This window comes from Atractosteus spatula, chromosome 7, assembly GCF_055471065.1.
Source record: "Atractosteus spatula isolate fAtrSpa1 chromosome 7, fAtrSpa1.hap1, whole genome shotgun sequence".
Taxonomy (NCBI): Eukaryota; Metazoa; Chordata; class Actinopteri; order Semionotiformes; family Lepisosteidae; genus Atractosteus; species Atractosteus spatula.
In genome coordinates, this window is record NC_142712.1 from 10614948 (window position 1) to 10629498 (window position 14551).

At 39.0% G+C, this 14551-nt stretch overlaps 2 protein-coding genes across 2 annotated transcripts in view; one reads left to right on the forward strand and one right to left on the reverse strand.

Annotated features, from left to right (window-relative positions):
- Positions 1 to 14551, reverse strand: part of LOC148830441 (calpain-5-like) — a 37547-nt gene that overhangs the window by 14700 nt on the left and 8296 nt on the right. Inside the window, exon 3 of the mRNA XM_088922376.1 lies at positions 7552 to 7683. Within this exon, the coding sequence (XP_088778502.1) occupies positions 7552 to 7683 (132 nt within the window). The remainder of the gene's footprint in view (positions 1 to 7551; positions 7684 to 14551) is intronic.
- Positions 54 to 2981, forward strand: LOC148830442 (olfactory marker protein-like). Its single transcript, XM_088922378.1, has one exon. The coding sequence runs from the start codon at positions 734 to 736 to the stop codon at positions 1205 to 1207; it is 474 nt and encodes a 157-aa protein (XP_088778504.1). The 5' UTR covers positions 54 to 733; the 3' UTR covers positions 1208 to 2981.

The window sequence follows — 14551 nt, forward strand, 5'->3', positions numbered from 1 at the left end:
TCATTCAAGAACTACAAATGCAAAGCTTTATGAGGATTATATCTCCATTTTTTCTCAAACTGTTCTGCAAAATTCTTTGAGTATTCCGTTTTCTTCTGCTAGTATGTTCTTGCTTGCAGTTCAGCCAGTGTCCTATTATGTAATCAGCAGAGGACCGTTGTTTCAACTCATACAACTATTCACGAAAAAAATTTACAAACCCCTTTGCACATGAAAATAGACCTAAAGCCGCCCTGAATGTAATGCAACTGAAATTTAATAAAACATATTTTCACTTGCATTCAAGGGTATCACTATGACCACCCTGTTTTTTTTTTTTGCAGTGACATGTTTTCACACCACATTGATTTGTCAGCCTGGGCTCCAAGCAGGACCGAGACCATCCTGAACAAGGGAGGGCCCAAAAAAAAACAGTGAGCAGTCTCTTCTCTGGATCAGACCAGCTATATAACAGGTAAGCTTGCCTCCGTGTGTTTTAGCACAGCGCAGGCATCATGGAGTGCACATGTAAAGAAATCAACTCTCCCAAATGCCCAGAGGAAAATCCCAGAGTTGCAGCTAGATACGTCATTAGCCTTTGTTGCCTAGCGCTACCACACATCACACCAACATCACCTCCCCCTTCCCTCTCCTAACTGTACGTGCAACAGAATCAATAGACACCCGAACACTGCAACACACAGGACCGGGCACCGAGCAAGCCAGGAGCCGAGACAGACGAGATCCCACAGCTATGGCCTCGCAACTGGAGTTGACCTTCCGTCAAGACGCCCAGCTGACGGAGGTCATGCGCCTGAGGGTGAAGAGCCTGCAGCAACGCAACCAGAGGCCCCAGGACGGCGAGAAGCTCCTGCAGCCCCAGGAGGTCGTGTACCGGCTGGATTTCTCCCAGCAGAACCTCCGCTTCCTGAGGTGGAACGTCCAGCTCTCAGCCCCAGGCAAGATCACGATAACGGGCACCTCGCAGCTCTGGACGCCCGACCTCACCAACCTCATGACCAGGCAGCTGCTGGAGCCCGCGGGCATCTTCTGGCAGAAGCCCGGCGAGGACAAGGTGCAGTGCTTCGAGGCGGACGCCCAGGAGTTCGGCGAACGGATCGCCGAGCTGGCCAAGATCCGGAAAGTGATGTACTTCCTTCTCACATTCGAAGATGGCATGAGCCCGGCAGACATGAACTGCTCCATAAGCTTCAGGGGGTCTCCCTGAGGGGACAAGAAGCCCCAGCACAAAATCTTTTTTTTCCTGGGGTCAGGCTGTTTTCGCGTTTTGTGCTTGTGGTTGCAGTCGGTGTCTGCTTTGCCTGGCACTCTCCAAAAATGCAGCGCTTTCTGATTAATTTAACAAGTGGCCGCAGCTAAAGTTAAGTCGTACGTTTACTCATAACAGTCTTCACACACCAATGTGCTTTTGTAATGTCAATATTATAGAATCACTTGTGCTAATGTAAAGTGAGATTTTTAGCATGCTTTATATTACAGAAAATTAAATAATATGTGGTTAAAGTATTACAAAAGAGCTTTTAGGCAGCTTTACCTCTGAATTTTGATTATCCTACCTTGTGTTAAATTTCGATAGGATATTAATGGCTTGAAAGACTTGCTCCTAGTCTTTATTTTGAAATATTTATTTAATAAAGTGTATTTAGTTTTAAGCTTAAGATAAGATAGAACTGGTTTTGATACCATAACAAAAAGTACTATTTTGTTACATAAAAATCTAAAATACACAGAGAAAACAATTCTATAAATCAGCATTATCTAATATATGAGACTAGGAATATATTGTAATTAAAGTTTAAAAGCAGCAACATTTCCTGTGCAGATTAGACTAAAAACTATACAAACACCATAAAAACACAGATCGCTAAAATTCAACTAACCCAAAGTTAGTCATGCATGACTAATTATTACGCTACAATAAATACTGTGCTAAATTTCTTGAGTCAGGAACGCAATCTATAACATAGTAATAATGGGGTTTCTCTGTTAAAGCTTTGTCATAACCTTCACTCAACTTTGCGTTACAGATTAAAGCAGATGGCATGTTTTCACAGTGTCCCTGTGCTGGTACAGTACAAAGGAGGTTAGACTCCATAAAAATGTTTTGCAGTAGCCAGTGAGCATCGCTTCAATGGGATCAATTGAATTCATGTCATACTCCCTCAGGTTAGAATCAGGATATTGTGTTGCAGTGAATTGTTAAATTCTAGCTAGGTCTATAATTCTGCAGAGCTGAAGTCTAAAAAAAACCAACAGCTGCAAATTTATGATTCATTAATTAGAAAATGCCCACATGCCCAAACTAATTAAAATCTGTGACCTTGCTCTAATTACACTTCACATGTTCTAGACCAAAATGGCTTAGACCTGTCCTTTAAGAGTGACAAGTGTGGGTGGAAAAATCCAATGTTTTTAACGTTTGTGGCATTTAATTGTTGAATGCTATTACCAAGAATGTAAATGAAAACCCTACATGTTTTTGGAAACATATTTAAGATATAGATTTGTGCACCACTTTTCTTTTTAAATCAGTATTGTGAATGTGAGGCATATTTTTTACAGAGATATTACCTGTACATTTTATTAACATTAAAATTAACTGTACATCTACACATTTAAAAAAAATCAGGGAATTTTGAGGGAGTTTGAAAAAGGAGATCCACCCACTGGGGTGCTCTCTCTGAAACAGGTAACTTTCTCCCAAACCTTCTTTTGGTTAAAGGGGCATAAATGTTAACACAATGTACAATGTTAACATGACGACATCTTGCTAAGAGACATAACCAAAAAATGATTCTGATTCTAATCTTCAGCTGCTTCTTGTATTCCATCTCCTCCTTTTCCTCAAGAGGAATAAGAATCTTTTTTCTGAAAGGTCCTTGATACAATTGACAATGCAAATGTGTGACTTCATGGTGCAATATGAGAATGTATTACATTTTGGTTTAATTCAGTAAATAAACCTTTCTGTGCACTGAAAACAATGTAATAGAAGCATTTTTCTAAACTTACACCTTGTGCAGCTATAGAAACAAAGCACTGTTTAAACCAAGCACAAGTGCTTTTATTCCACTAATCAAACGCAAAAAACAGACATCCTAGAGTAGCTCCTCTGACAGAAACTAGTGTTACCTTGGGATGTTTTAGAAGACCTATTTTCCTATGGAACAGCCAGTTTCTCTGTAACTCAACTGCATGCATTCCCACTTAGCAGTTGAACAGTTAAATGACTGTGTGTGGGCAAGATTTAACTTAGTATCTCCTCAATCCAACGTTCCAGCTGATTAAAGCTTCGTCATCCCTGCAAAAAGGTTTTAAGGATAACGCTGGCCAATCAGAACAGTAAAAGGTGAATCACACTGCAGGATTCATTTATGACACTTCCTATCCAAACCAATCAAGCCACCCGCCTCTTTCATATTTGAGTGCAAATGATGAGAAGAAATGGGACCAAATCTGTGGTACAAAAAAAACAGGTTCATTTTTGGGTATCGAAGTCTGCAACTGTCAGTCTGTCCTGAACAAACACAATACAGACACAGACTACAATTAGCCAATATCAGTGATACAGTATGCACTCCTGGTCCTGGAGAGTCAAAAGTATCTTCTGATTTTCATTCCACCCTGGACTCGTAATGAATTCAGTCAAATCAGTGTTTACTAAATTGTTCTCTACAACCACTGTTTCCAGCTCTTTACTCATGGACAATGAAAGGTTACCTATAAATACTAGTTTACTGTGGCTCTCCAGGAGTGAATATCAGCTATGTGGTGTGTTGCTAGGGCAGTGTTGGGAAGTGGGCAAGCCTCTGGACTCATGACTTGTGGGTTCAAGTCCCTACTGCAGACACTGCTGTTGTAGCTTCAGTGAGCTATTTGACCCTAGTTGCTCCAACCCACCCAGCTGTAAGAAATGGAACCAGAATTGCTGGGTCTAGGCTCTGTGATGGACTGACCTCCCCATCCAGGAGCGGAGTCGTGGTCTCCGACTGCCTCAGGCCTACGAACCAGAAGACCTCCTGGCCTGCTAAGCCAGTTTCTGGGAGTTGACTAGAATTACCTATGTGACATGTTAAATAGCTGAAATTTTTACTAGTCATTTGTCAGAATGAAGATCCACCAGTAAAAGCAGCACAATCTGTTTCAAAATACCAAATGCTTTCCTAAACTTCATATTTTTATCCATGTGTTTCTTGTGTCGTTGATCATATATTCCTGCACTACCTACCAGAATAAGTGGCTCCACCATCTTGCATTTGCTATGCAGCGTCCTACAGATGGTAACATGCGATACTGATGTTACGGTGTGAATCTAAAACTTGCAGCGAATTGCTGGGGATAAAAAGAACTGAAAACAAAAGCTATAGTGTGATTCTCCCTGAACACAAAATTACGTCAAGAAATAATCTGTAAAGGTTTCATAATGTGTGAAAAACATAAAACTATGATCAGGATAATTATTAGTGCCTTTTAAAAGTGTACTGTTTACTTCACTCTATTAACTCACAATACTAAAGAAAAATGAAACACAAAAGCAGGTACATATTTATTATGGCCTTAATGATTAATATAAGGTCTGAATACGACAATCATGGGTTCTTGATGTTACTGTGTGTATAATACAGTCTGTAATTTTGGCATTGGTTACCCTGAGTTTATGAAATGAAACCCTCACTAATCCGTCAAGAGAAAGCTCATTGGACCTACATTATTTCTGTTGCACGACTAAGTGTAAAGGATGCACTGAATACATTTCTAAAACCAGTGCTGACCCAAGAGACTTCACTGTTCCAATGACTGATTTTATCAGTTAAATCCAAGTTGATGGTAAGTGATACTGTCTTAAGTTGGGACGCTTCACACAAAGGGCATAAGAACTTAAAACACGCCAGTTCATAGAAGGGCATTCTTCTAAGAACTGGCGCGTTTTAAGTTCTGTGATCCATGTCACATCGTACAGAAATCAACAGCAGCTGAGGGCCCAGAACGAAGGAAAAAAAAAGACCTTGTAGTGTCTGACAGGACAGCAGCAGTATCTTACGCAACTGTGTGGTTAGAAAATTTCCAGTGTAGGTGAAAACAATAGGGAGCTGGGGAAAGGATGTTCTAGTGAAACATCGACAAAAACGCAAGCAGAAATAGGCAGTAATGAGGCCCGGGGAGGAAAGGAGGTGTCTGTGAACATCAGCACTCTACGGAGTTGTATGTGAAAGGGAATTGTTAATCAGATCATTCTGAACTAGATCCAACTTCCAGTGCTAAACAGCCACACTGCCAGCGGTTCACATTATCACTAGTGAATGGTGCAGCAGGAAAGGGTTTCAATCACACCTTCCATGATTGCTTGCTTGTGACAAATTAATTAAGATTGAGGGCTTAAAATGGTCAATGGGTAAACTGTGAGGAAAAAAAAGGTATGTAAATCCATGACTACAATCTAAAATGGAAGCATTTTTAAAGGCATTCATGAGCGTAAAAAAATATTTACCTGTTATCTTTGTGGTTCAGTTGACATAGTTCTCATGCTTGAGGATAAGCATATCAGGATTGCGAAATACACGGGACATTTTAATAACCACATTTCGTGCATGAGTCACAGTTTAGCAACCCTTGGATAATTTAATTTGAGCGTGACATCTACTTTACTCTCCCCTTAGGCACAATAAGACAGGGGCATCCATTTCATGAGGTGGTGTGTTTCCAACCAATTATTTCAGGAAATGGAAAAATATTTCCTTTTTTTCCCCCCCAATGTTTTTGCGTGAGTGTTGGTACAGCTGTAGCACAATGAACACATAACACAAATAGCCACAGCCACAGGTCTCTGGACATTACAGGTTACTGGGATACAGTCTGGCTCTCATCTTAGGGATTATTGTATTACATACTGTCCTGTTATTTTAATCCATTTTCATTATAAAACTGGAAGCACAGAAAATCACTACTCCAAAACAAAAGCCCCTCCCTTTATATTTTGTCCTACAGCACACTCCGTTCAGTGTTTACCCTTACAGTTACCCTAAATTGTTTTGCTAACTTGAAACCACACTACTGTACATACAAAAATCTTCCGCAAGCCAAGTACCACTCTTCTGTTTCAATCACAGACACAGGAGATAATTCAGATACCTTCAGCTGAAAGAATTCAATGTAAACTCTGAATCAACCTGACCAAGGTTTAAAATCCAACAAGATACTGAATTAAAGATTCTGTATGTTTTAAAGGCCAGTTTCAATTAGCCTTTGGACAGGTCCCTTACAAGCTCATGAATAGCTGGCCTCCTGCCTATAGTCACACCCACACCCTGCCAAATCTGGTATCTACTGTACAGACCATGTGGCATAGAAAACACATTTCATTATCAGACTAATAAGAAAAAAATACAAAAGTTCACCTTTGTTGATTCTAGATTATTAAAAATACAATTTGTCTTGATTTTTTTTATCAGTAACGTTTCTCCTCCCGCCCCCACCATCACTGATCTTGGTCAATGAACTTTTTAAGGATATCAGCTTAATACCCTAAAAATCTGCAAATGCCATTTATTTGAAAGGTTGGTAAAAAAAATCATGTTATCACAATTACAAATATAATGTGATCTTGTAATATTAAAATCACTGCCTTGAGACAATTCTGAAAACATTGCAATATTATAATATTACACAAAAATGTGCTTTTAGGCATCCACCCTCACAAAGCTGCTGCCAAAGCACATTATTATGCGTCCAATCTATTCAGTGCTCTTAGATTCACTCTAAATAAAAAGACAACTAACATCTGCATTAACAAACTCAAAAGAAACGTGCACAAAATACTGATCACCTTACAATCTATCATATGGAATTCTGTACTGATAAAAGAAGATATGGTAAATACAATCAGGAATTCATCTAGCAAATTTCAATAAAATGAACCATAACAGGATGTTGTCTAAAGCTTGCCTTTGGAGGTAATAGTGTTTTCCAAGAAAGAGCTCAGTGTTTTAACTATAATAGATCAAAGAAACAACAGCACTGTCATAGTGCAATAAAGAGACATTTGTCTGGTTGATACTTTGTCCACTATTACCGGATAATGGTCGTTTGGGCTGACAGTCACAAAGACAAGCCCTGTTGTGTGGGTTCAAAGACACAAGATGAGTTCAAGACACCGTTAACTTCTTCTTCATCTGTGTACAATCTATTCTCTTTTCCCCTGCCTTCATTCATGAAGTCATAACCACATTTATTGGTCTTCTGCATCTAAGAATGTGGGCATATTGAATATAACTCACAATGACTTCTGGTTCTTTTTTACCTCTTCATCAGTATCTAATCCAGCCTACGGAAAACTGGATGGCTGGAATTAGGCAGATAAAAAAGGCGATTAATGGGGACTGTGGCCCAACAGTCCTTTATCATTTTTTTTAGCAGATAGGAGGGAACTGTGTTTACTGTACATAAAGAATGGTTGCCCCACACCAGCCAAGAAATCTGTCAAGTTTAATAATTATACTGTTCCCTTCAGGAGCTGGAAAACGTAGCATCTTTAATCTGAAGGTCAGGGCTTACTTTCTGCCATAGAGACTCTCTGGAGGCTAGACTGGAACAGGCCGCCACAAACCAGCAGTTTCCCAGCTGTCCCTGCTGCAAGTCGTGAGCACTGATCCCATCAACAAACAAGTGAGGGTCAGCACACAGCTCCTGTGAGAGAGAGAGAAAGCAAAGTGGATTGAGTGCATTATGAAGCATGGCAGGGACTCATTAATTAAGCAAGTAATCGTTGCATTTTACAGTAGGCAGCGCAGCTCACCCACTATAAATCAAGTTGACAATATAGCTCATGACAGCACTGGGTATGCCTCTAGTTAGCACGCTCACAGCTTGTGTCTGCTGCTGTCTTGGAATGGAAAAAATGGAAAAATGTTAAATGTGAAAATGACAAAAATGTTACAGCTTGCAGGTGTAAGAATAATCCTGAGCCTGAATTTAGACTCATGCATGTGGCACTAACCTTAACTTCAAGAAGACCTCAGGAATACCTGGCCAAAATGGGTGACAGCTTAAGTAAGTGAGAAATACCTCTGTACACAGCAAGCATTTACACAGCAAGCAGCTGGGGTAGCACACAGCTCCTGTTTTTTTCTAGATTAAGCTTTGTTTTCGATTTCTGTACTGTAGGACTACACTTAAATAATTTCATGCAGGACAAAAGCTTTGGAACAGTTCATCAGTTACTAACATGGCACAGAATCTACTAAGAGCACACATCACTGGTGTAAGTGGCAAGACACATGTCACAATCACTAAACAGGCTATACAGCAATTACTTACAGCTCAGCTCCACCCTGAACCCAAACAATACTGTTCTGTTGAAGGCAAAGACAAAGAAAGGCAAGACCAGAATGAAAGAATCACAGTATGAATAGACAGTAAACTATGTGACAAAGCCTTCTATATAGAGGGCAGAGGCTGGGAGCTCTATGCCACGTTTAATCAAGGCGTTTGCTTTGCACATTGGATGTAAACTTATAGAACTCTAAATTGATCATAGGGAGTGCTTATTTACAGACTGTATTGTTGTCATTTTGTTGCTGTGCTAAAAATCTGGTGATTTGAATTCGTGCTTCTAGTGAAGCGAGTTACTACCTGCAAATGTTACTTGGGAAAGAGATAAAGGCAGGCAGTCGGCTCTCACAGTGCTGTGAAGATCTGCGTCAACCTCATCAAAACGACCGAACACACTTTAAATGATGAAAAACTAAGCAGCACACTTAAAACTAAGAAAGTCTGCGAGGAAGGAACATGGAACAACACAGGCAACTGTGTGAGTAGAGTGCATGTAAAGAGAACAAGAACATCCTTCTTGTTTATGCAAGTTCTGCCATGTGACCATTAATGTCCGGGACATTGCCAAAAGAAGACCAGTAAAAAGTGAATCAAATTACTCTGAATACCCCTATAGAGACTACTGGTTAGACATTATACAGTTATAAATAATATATGAAAGGTGTTTTCTTTGACTATTTTAAAGAAATGTACTTGATTTTAAATTGTTTTTATTTTATCTGATTAAAATGTGAGTTTGTCTCATAATCAGGAGACTCTGTGTCTCTGTGCAACAGTATTTTGTGCAATCTGGTGAGCGCCTGTGGCTGACAGAAGCTGAAAAAAAGACAAAGCAAACAAGACACAAACCTTCCTCTTGTCATCTGTACTCAATGTCTACTAAGCACAAAAGTTCAATACTTAAATCTGTCAAGGGCAAGAAACAACTCAATTCTCCTTAAGAGCAATCTCAAAAGACATGAAAGTTGAACACAGGAGTCACACGTCACCAGGAATGCAGTACTGAAGTCTGAGGACGTCAGTAAGGTTGTGCCTGGAGCAGAGTTACATGATCTTGTGGTGTGGCTCTCGCAGCACAGTAAACACAAATCATCATCCTACACAAACAATCGTCGACGGAACAGGCTGATCTTCACTCTGAGAAATAAATCTGCCATCTCTTGGAGCTACAATTCTCTGGGACGGTTGACTCCTAAGCCCTTCCACCCCCATCACATGGACACCAAACGGAATGTGTTGCCAGCAACCAAAAAATCTCAATGAATGTAATCCACTTTAAGACAATTAAAATAAATTGACATTTCATGAAAAGGTAATACAAATGGATGGGCATTTCCAGGTAACAGATGGATTAAGGATTTTCAATGCATGACACTAGAAGCTGCAATGCACAAATCAAATAAAAAACAGAACACTGCTCTGTTTATACAGTTACCTCAACTCCCAGAACACTAGTCCTTTGTTCCGTATAATTATGCAAAAATCTATATACTGGCAGACAGCTGCTTTTTCTTGGTAAGGGATGCGACACTGGGTGAATATCGAAATTGCACCCAGCTGTCCCATCATGCCATCATGTCGTCCAGATCAGATCGTCCAGATCTGTGTTTCCTGATGATCATTTGCGTCACCCAATTGTATCATGACCTTTTGTTTTGAATCCTCCTGTGCTATTGCAAGCAGGTGATTTTGAACTGAAAGCCATCTGCAACAAAACAAATAACCTGCTTTATATATCCTGCAAAACGTGTCAAGATTAAAGTTTTACACAAGAAGGTTTTATTACATTTATTCTAAAATTATACAATTATAAAATTATACACACTGGTCTCCTGTCCAACAAATGTCTCCAGGAGCCACTTTCCCTGGCTTTGCAAACCATTTCTCCTTAAATTATGTTCAGTTGGTACACCATATATTAGAAGGGTTAATAGGTATTTAAGCCTTTCATAATGTCTCCTTGCCTCAAGAACCAATCAGACTGGTTATTCTTCTCAAACCCTCTGCAAATATTCATTTTGTAGATAATCTTACCACACCCATGTTTCATGAATATAGCTACATAAATGTCATAAAAAGTACAGAATACATTGAGATTAAACTAAAGTTTACCTTTCATATTAGTTTAAATACTAAACCCTAACAAAGTGCCCTGCTATCACCACCCCTATATACTGTAACACTGTGTTAACTACTGTATGTGATTTTCATTATTTGTAATATGAAACACTCTTACACAAGACTTGAATGTTTTAAAACCTAATTGAGAACCTGTCTTTTTGCTTTTAAAACAAATGAACTGGAACTGGGTTTGTCTTTGCATATACCTTGTTTTTAGGTTTCTAAAATGCTAAGGCCCGAAAAGTACTAACTAAAAATGTATTTGTGTTGTGTTGTACTCCATGTGAAATCTGAAAGCACTGTAGAACTAAAGGTGCCGTCAAAATAAAATGCAAAGCCAGTTGCATTTTACTGAGCAATAATCTTTAGTGTTTCAGAACCTGTTATTGGCTGCTATGAAGTACCATGAACATTGCAGCAGAATCACACTGGCAGCCGTGAAATCAGGCTTATTTTTCAACTTTTAGTTTCCTTTCCTTTTTAAAGGTAGTTGCGTTCTCCCACTATCAGAGATTTTTAAGTCCTACAAACAAGTCCGAAAGCAACATAAAATCTGCAAAACATGGTGGCTCAGCTGGAGCGATTAAAGTAGCAGTTCTTCTTCTGCACTTTAACAACCTGTGAATTCTTATTTCTAACAGTATTTTTAATCTCACAAAAAAAGGATTGAGATAATGAAATATCTGTCCCACAGCACAAGGGATAACCCACTCTTAATGAGCGAAACCTGTTCCAGAGGAATCCTAGATCTCTTCCCCAGAAGAAAGAATAGAAATACAATTTAAAAACAGCAACAACCTTGTTTCTGTTTTGGTTCTCTCTTCTCTAGCTGCTATTTCACTTCAGATCCTTCTCTGGCTTTGATACCCGGAAATGAGTCAGTAACGTTCCGATTTGTGACTTCTGCTGCTCAGAGACACAGGAACACACTGCAGTATGCAGAGGGAAAAAAAGAGCTCATAGAGAGAACTCTTATGTAATCTTGAAAACACCACAGGTTTAATCCTAGCTTTTCTACAACATAATAACAAAACATGTTAACTACTATACCAGAGTGACATTACATTCAGAGGACATAAATCTAATCAAAGAGAATTTAATTACTAATTACTTAGTTCAAATCTATTCACACCTGCATAGCTATGAAACATTGCTGTTTTAGCTGAAAGTGTGCCATGAATCTGCCTTAAACAAAATGTTTCAAAAACAAACTCGTTTTGCTTTTGTTGGAGCTTAGATTTTAATAATTTGAATCATATGTGTTGGCAAAACACTTGGCCTTGTTGTGTCTGCTACAGGGAGTGAGATTTCCTTTCCAGTGGCAAGTTTACCCTGTGAGTTTGTGGCTGAGAGCTCACAATCTCATTCAAAATCTGGCCAAGATGAGCAAAAGCACCCATTTCTTTATCTCTCTCTGCCCTAAGAATGGTTAAAATTGAACTGAATTAATCTTTATTGCCCAAAAGGGAATTTATCTTGCATATCAAGAGCTCATAAACATATAAGTCAACACCAGTAGAATACTGTACTATGATACAATACATGATTTAACAACATTGCTCAATCAGAACTCAATCCAGTAGATGAAACCTTATCTAAACATGCGAATCCTTACAAAATTCACAGTAGTATGTGAAAACTGGTACAACACAAAGGCTTTATACTTAAGAATGAAGGCACCCCCAAACCCAGCATCACCAACTGTTGGACTGGTGGGATCCATACAATACCCATTTGCCCATTCCCACTACAAAAATTACTTTAGAGAAATAAGATTCTCAGGGCTGCATTAACTGATGAAACCAATAATTCTGCCCTGGTCGTATTAATTCTCTTCTAAACTCACATGATTGTGTTTTATTGCACATAGCACATTAGAATCAAAACATATCTTCATATCTTCTTAGCCTCACGCTATTTGGCCAGACAGAAAACTGTTTCACGGTATCTGCATTCTCTCTACCAAGGCTCAACTTATGCCTGTGATAAGTTGCTCTGGAGTTCAGACAAGAACTGTTAGAGAGCCAGTTGAATCAGGTGATTTATTTCCATCATAAATGATTAGATAAATGATATTCTATGCGGCAAACAGTCAGCTACATTTATTTATATCAAATGCACAGATAATGATTTTTGATTAGACAGACAATCAATAATCCCATAAACAAAACAATCAATAAAACAAGAATTAAAATGAAAAATGAATGCGAACTGCAGCATGCAACTCCAATATCATGTGAGCATCCCATAATGATTATTTCCCCATACAAATCCAGGGTTTCCAGGATGCATCTACTGTATGAAACCTTTTATACATTGCTCTTTTACAACCTAAACCATATTCTGCTTCACAGTCAGGGTCCTTTTATGTTGACTGATAGTGAAAATCTGCAACACTGAACTATAATGAGATACAGTCTGTTCTTGACTAAAACACATTATTGCCTTCTGTGTTTCTGAGCACCCTTATTGAACCTAAAGAATTGCATGTTCTGAATGAAGAGAAGCCTGGGCAGTAAAAGGTCAGTAATCTGCTGACTCAGACCTACGGAATCACAAATATAACTTTTAATCCCACCCAGAGAACAGGAGGAAGGCCACTAGCTCATTTTCTCAAGGCCGTTGGAGTGACCAGCCCCCTGAAAATGTCCTATTGTTATTATTCAGATTTTAAAATAATCCTTCACAAAAATAATATCAGGGCACACAAATCTCTTTTTTTCAGTCTGACCCTTCCCCAAGAATAATAGTACCCATCTGCATTAAAGAACATTCACTACATGACTAGTGCTAATGTCTTCTTCAAGTAATTCGTATTCTGAGCACAATAAAACCCTAAACTTGCACAACACTTTAAACCTTTTTTTCTGAGGCTCTAATGCAATTTTCTTTGAGATTGCAACCCACACAAACTGAGTGGCATTTATCATATATCACTCCATAGCGATGGACTGAGACATCTGAGACCCCACTGCATGCTTAATCACAAAAAATAGCTTTAGTACTCAACATATGTGCCCACACATTCCCATAACTATTATTTGAAACATCATGTCTGGCAGGATTGAACTTAGAAAATCACAGCTTGCATTAGGCAAAGCACTAAATCAAACCAACACCTGTTTGAAAGAATAAGTGAAAGAGAGAACGATGAAATGGAAGATTATAAGTTTGTTTTTTGTTGCCTTGGTTTAGTACACGTCATGTGAGAGAGAGAGGTATCGATACAGGCCTCCTTCTGTTTTAATTTAATACCTATCGGATGTGGTAGAGAGCCAGAGTGCATTGCTTATGCATAATTTATGTTCTTAATTCTGAGTGAAGCTTGACCACAAAAAACTCCCATTTCAAGAATACTTTCATGCACAAGAGAGACATTACAGTGAATGAAAAGTAACTAAGATAATGGAGGAAGTAGAGGCCTAATTGAATTTTCATTAAAACTAATTGAAAACATGTCTTGATAATATATAAACATGCTTACTGTCCAAGACTTGAAGGACTATGCAGTGAAAATGAAACTATAAAATTGTTCATTTGCACATATCATATGATTAAAAAATACCTTCAAATGTGTCTAATGGTAAGCCATTCAGTTCACAAAAAAAACAGTTACATGAGAGGGTTTTGGAGTTCTTTGAATCTGGTCAAATGTCATTCTGTCCTTCAATGAAACACAGTGGTTCCATGTACTTTAAAAACAGCACCATGTGTCAAAGAACGTGATCTGTCCCGATATCAAGCTGCTTCTCTGAAGACTGTATTCGCAAAATGTCTTCATGGCCTAATAATTACAACAAGCACTCTGAGCCACCTAAAGACTAGAAAGGAATACTTTCAGTTCCCTGGTTCTGTGAATTAATGGCACAGAGCTGACACACGTAAGTGAAGACAGACTGTGAACCTGAGGATTCCCAGAGCTCCAAATATCCCTGAATTTCCATTAACCTCCCCACTGTGAGCAACCCAGTCACGTCACCGAGAGACATGGTAGAGTTGCAGTGCGAGATGCATTGAGTCACACCCTGCCTTGGGGAACAGCTGTACAAAACCACCTCAAAGAATCTGTCACACTTCACAATGGTGGACTCTCTATGGAGGA

Excerpts from the sequence above, each read along its gene's own strand:
- LOC148830442 (XM_088922378.1), top strand. The coding sequence starts at position 734 with ATGGCCTCGCAACTGGAGTTGACCTTCCGTCAAGACGCCCAGCTGACG.